Source organism: Lytechinus pictus, chromosome 5, assembly GCF_037042905.1.
Source record: "Lytechinus pictus isolate F3 Inbred chromosome 5, Lp3.0, whole genome shotgun sequence".
Taxonomy (NCBI): Eukaryota; Metazoa; Echinodermata; class Echinoidea; order Temnopleuroida; family Toxopneustidae; genus Lytechinus; species Lytechinus pictus.
Genome location: NC_087249.1, coordinates 40,769,547 through 40,775,285, shown reverse-complemented (window position 1 = coordinate 40,775,285; position 5,739 = coordinate 40,769,547). Strand labels below are relative to the sequence as shown.

Sequence of the window (5,739 nt, the reverse complement as noted above, 5' to 3'; positions counted from 1 at the left end):
AATGATACTGACTGCATAAAGGCCCTGGTTCATAATGGTCATGGTGTGAACGCACTGATCTGTTTAGCGTTAATTGAGTTATTTGGGTTATTTGGGAGGAAGAGAGTCCCTCCTTTATCATGTAGACAAAATAATGACAAGTGACTTATCTAACCAAATGGCGACAGTTTGAGGCGTGAATCGAAGCAAATTCTTCATAGTAATATCGGGACAGTGTATTTGCATAAAAAGAAAGGAAAAGATCGAGGCTTTAGGTTAATTACGAGAAAATATTTGTATCGTAAGTACTAATCGGTGCAAGGTGGTACCATTATTGACACAATAATACACTTCTGAACTATGCAGTGACTGTTTTAAATCAGGTCGTGCAGGCGTGAAGGGAGACTGACGCCTATAAGGAGATTAATTCGGCTTAATTAATTCGATTAATTTTCGCGCGGAAAATTTGCGCGGGAAATCCTCCGGTATTGATACCCATACCGGAGAGGGCAGTGGCGTCTGCAATACACAACATAATCACGTGTGACGTAGTCTCCAGTCCCGTATCTGTTCGGCCTGGGTAGCTAGAAGAGATGTTGAATTGAATGTAGAAACAAATTAGGAGCGTTGAACTATCTGTGCCATTCAGGACTCACAGCAATGGAATTTCCTTTATTGTTGTATTTATCTAACAAGGCATGAAACAGATAGGTGACCAAAATCACAAAGAGATTACTTATTAAAAAAAGAAATTGAATTAACTTTGGTGAGCGAGACTTTATAATGATCAAAAATATTATAAAATAGCCCAGAAGATGAATGAACCATGCTATACCAAATAATCAATATAGAAACAATGAATTTTTACTAAACATAAGTTGAATTTTATGTAAAAGGGGAGAAAAGAAAGAAAAATCATTTATCATGTACATTTAAGATTTACGACGAGGTTCAGGTGTTTCCACTATATTGAAGTGGAAAGAATAATGTCTATTAAAGCCAAAATTTATGTTCAAGGCTTACCAAACCAATGTGTTGCCATATAGATAAAAGTCATGAGCACAATTGGACTTTTGTTTTACAAGTAGTTATACATATCCAGCTGTTCATAAAGATATATCATAATTTGTCGCACTCAGAAGCAAATACACCTACGTACAAGATATCAATGTGCAAGTACAGTGAAAAGTGGAATTTACACTCTAAAAAACAGATATGCAAACTCAACTTCTGAAAGGACGGAGGAGCGACAACATTTTCCAAATGTTGCATTTACCATTTAAAATGGTTCTACCCAACATTTAGAATGTTCGATTCAGCTTTATACAAGGTTGCATGTAACCTTTGGAAAAGGCCGCTACTCCCCAACTTTCCAAATGCTGATTCAACATTAGAATTTTTAGAGTGTAGCCATGTTAGAGATGCTATAGTAGTTATAATTATATAGCATCAACCTCGCAGGAGATCAGAAGCCGAATCCCGTGTAAAAGGGGAGAAAGGAAAGAAAAATCATTCATCTTGCACATCTTAAGACCCACGACGAGGCCCAGACGCCTCCACCACATTGAAGTGGAAAGAATAATGTCTATAGACATTACTCCCTCCACCCCAACACAGTGGAAACATCTGAACTCCGCCGCAAATCCCAAATGCACAAGACAAACGACTCCTCCCTCCCCTCTCCCCCCTACACAAAATTCAACCTCCGACCCCCTGCGAGGTTAATGTTATTTTATATTAAAGCTAAAATTTATGTTCAAGGCTTACCAAACCAATGTGTTGCCATATAGTTAAAAGTCATGAGCACAATTAGACTTTTGTTTTACAAGTAATTATACATATCCAGCTGTTCATAAAGATATATCATAATTTGTCGCACTCAGAAGCAAGTACACCTACGTACAAGATATCAATGTGCAAGTACAGTGAAAAGTGGAATTTACACTCTAAAAAACAGATATGCAAACTCAACTTCTGAAAGGACGGAGGAGCGACAACATTTTCCAAATGTTGCATTTACCATTCAAAATGGTTCTACCCAACATTTAGAATGTTGGATTCAGCTTTATACATGGTTGGATGCAACCTTTGGAAAAGGCCTCTACTCCCCAACCTTCCAAATGCTGATTCAACATTAGAATGTTTAGAGTGTAGCCATGTTAGAGATACTAGTAGTTATAATTATATAGCATTAACCTCGCAGGAGATCAGAAATTGTCACCCGCAGCCAAAATTTCTTGCCAGGTTTAGTGCAAAATATGGGCCATTCAGGACTCAAAGCATTGGAATTTCCTTCATTGATGTATTTATCTAACAAAGCATGAAGCAGATAGGTGACAAAAAAACACCAAGAGATATTGAAATATTAAAAAAGGAATTTGAATAACTTTGGTGAGCGAGACTTTATAATGATCAATATAGTATAAAATAGCCCATAAGATAAAAGAATCATGCTATACCAAATAATCAAAATAGAAACGATGAATTAATACTAAAAATAAGATGAATTTTACGTAAAAGGGGGGAAAATCATATATCTGCACTCTATAAGATGGAAAGAATAATGTCGTGAAGTCTATTAACGCCAAAATTTATGTTCAAGGCTTACCAAACCAATGTGTTGCCATACAGACAAAAGTCATGAGCACAATTCAAAGTTTTGTTTTTACAAGTAATTATCGTATCTAGCTGTTCATAGAAAATATATCATAATTTGTCACACTCCAGAGAAAGTAACCTATGTAGAAGATACCAAGCTTTGATCAGTAACTTGTGGTCAAATTGAAGTTAACCACAGACACTGTGAGTGTATGAATATCATGGCATGCACAAATAGCAATAGATTGCATTTTGGTAAAGTATGGTGTTGTTAATATTTTTTTGTAAAACATTAAAAGCACAAAAGCGTTCGATATTATGAAGGAACAGTTGAAACTTCGCAATTGGATATAAAACTTGCGAAAAAAAAAAACACTTGGCTTTTAAAGATAAGATGTGAGCGTATACACAAGTCCAACGTTATATAGAATAGATCAATAATATAAACAAAACTTTCGGGATCAATTAAGAGTTCAAATGTAAATTTGCAGAAAACTGTAAAATGCCAGATATAATACTTGTTATTAAATTTTACTGTTGTATGATTCTGATGAGTTATGAATGAGACCTATATTATAGTCCAAATAAACATCAGGAGAGTTTCTAATAACGATTGACTTGCTTGTACTTATTCAGTCCAGTTAATCCAATTTGGCTGAACACTGCTGTTTGCCGTGCCTTGCCTAGTTTGTAAGAATATCTTGGTTCCAATCTGTCTTATTCTCGTGGCTTGTTTCTTTTCATGGCGGAGTTTGTATGCCAATGAAGCTAATCGGCCTCTTTCTTTTTTCATTTTAGCAGGTAAATCAGTACGAATAGTCACCCGATTGAAGCGTTGATTGGCGCTGGGCAAAGATTCCGATGTCACCTCGACGTAGCTCTGTTGGGCGGGCTGTCCGGGCTGGGCGGGCTGTCCGAATTGGCCGTGCTGTCCAGGCTGTCTGGGCTGGGCGGGTACGGCGGGCTGTCCAGGCTGGGCGGGTACGGCGGGCAGTACGGGATGGGCGGGTACGGCGGGCTGGGCGGGTACGGCAGGCTGGGCGGGTACGGCGGGCTGTCCGGGTCGGGTGGGCATTCCGGGCTGGGCGGGTCCTTCGGGCTGTCCGGGCTGGGCGGCTTGTCCGGGATGGGCTGACTGACCGGGCTGGGAGGCCTCACCTGGCCGGGCGGGTTGGACCAACTGGCCGGGATGGGCGGGCTGGGCTGACTGGCCAGGTAAGGCAGGGTGCTGATTTCCTGAAAGACGCCGAGGTTGCTCGAAAGCTTGCAGCAAGCGGTCTCTGTCAGCCATGCGAGAAAATCGTACGATGATGGGGCAGGGGCTGGCCGGCTGGTTACCGCGTTGTGCAGGTGCCGGTAACCGGTGGGCGTTAATTATCGGGATCATACTGGCCTTCTCACGATTAATGCCCCAAAAATGACAGAAAATATCACACACAGTGGAATAAATGTTTTCGTTTTTGACATCCGGGACTCCATAGATTAGTAGATTCTGTTTCCTTTGATGAAGTTCAAGCGACAATATCTTTTCTTCTAGTTCGTTATTCTTGTCATCAATTGATTCATTCATTTTAGGCAAAATTTCTTTCTCCATGTTCAGTATTTTTTCCGAATTGAAATTGACTGCAGTTTCCACTTCTGTGACATACCTTTTTGTTTCAGCAATGTCCCGCTTAATGGCATTCATTTCCTCTATGACAAGATCCAGCTTGGTGTTGACTTGTTGTGACAGTTTAGAAACCATCGCCTTCATCTCGCTGATATCACTGTCCACCTGCAGTGAATGTGGGTCCGGGCTCGGAAACGGCGGAACTAACAGGGGGCTATCAACGGGCACACCTGGAGAATCAGCGCCGGGTTGGAGGCGCCCTGAGAGACCCGATCCCGGTGCCGATATCTGACGATTTGATCTGGTCGCTGGGGCCGAAGATTTGGCAGAACTCGTTGACATTTTTGGTGGATTTTTCACAGATTTGTTGAATTTGTTGAATTTAGATGTTGATGTATGTTTCCTTAGGTTATATTCCTTGGGCTCATCTGACATGGCTTCATAGGTGGTTTTTAAACATGGGTGGATTTCTCACAGGAATGAAAAAAATATCGGGAGCACGCCTAAAACGCGTCCGGTCACTACGATGTCATGATGTCATCCTTTTCTAGCCATGCAAATGCCTGCTTTAGAAGGGAACTCTGAAAAGAGTGATTGCACTCCATCAAGCTTCTCTCTACAAACCAGAGTGATAGAAAAGATGACGCCATTAAGCATGCTATACGAGAATTTAATAGAAAAGAAATAAATGAGAGGAATTTGGTAATTGAAAGAAAAGGGGAAGAGGATCCATGTTCACGATGGTATATTGTTTTTTCTTTTAGGTGTACTTTTAAGCGTCACCTTTATGTCAGGTACTCCAGAAAGTGCAAGGAATGAACGACGGTTTCTCCTGGGATTAGGCCCCTAGGCGGACGGGGCAGGGGCGACCCGAGATGAGATGAAAAGGGCCTATGGAGATGGGCGATGAAGAGACTTGATGACAGTCGAGATGAATACCAGGCGCCATTTAGATAATAGACGATGAAATCTCTCCTCATCAGTCTTCTCACATCGTCTCCCCCTCTCTACTCTCTCTCTCTCCCCCCCTCTCTCTCCCCCCCCCCCTCTCTCTCTCCCCCCTCTCCCTATCATGTCTATTCTTCTTCTTCTTCTTCCTCCTCCTCTTCTTTTATCTCTCTCCCTCTCCTCTCCCTATCTCTATACTTCTATTTCTATATCTCACTCTCCGTCTCCCCCCCCCTCTCCCTCTCTATCTATCTTCGTTCTTTTTTCTCTTCCTCGAACTCCTTCTCCAGCACTCTTTCCTTTTGCTTTCTCGCAGAAGTCACGCTAAAAACTAAATGTCCTTTCTATCACTTAACAACTGGCAATAGGGGAGGGAAGCAGGCCGCGCTTCCAGGGCTTGGATGGGAGGGGGGGGTGGGCGGTTGGGGTGGGAGGGTGTATTTTACCTTAACACTCATTCAGTTTCATTTAATTCCATTGCGTCGCTAGACTAAGTATATATTTTGCTCTAGATGATTTGAATGTTATACATGTAGTTTGCATTTTTTGTACAATTTTTGTATTATGAATAATTGACTTTGTGAACAATGTTTTTATTTATGTAT

General features: G+C 41.3%; 1 protein-coding gene across 1 annotated transcript; it reads right to left on the bottom strand.

Moving 5' to 3' along the window:
- Positions 1-627: 627 nt before the first annotated feature.
- Positions 628-4,729, bottom strand: LOC135154302 (uncharacterized). Its single transcript, XM_064100391.1, has 2 exons — positions 2,176-4,729; positions 628-1,433 (listed from the first exon to the last, which is right to left on the bottom strand). Exon 1 carries the CDS (start codon positions 4,619-4,621, stop codon positions 3,206-3,208), a length of 1,416 nt encoding a protein of 471 aa, XP_063956461.1. The 5' UTR covers positions 4,622-4,729; the 3' UTR covers positions 628-1,433; positions 2,176-3,205.
- Between the last annotated feature and the right edge of the window lie 1,010 nt (positions 4,730-5,739).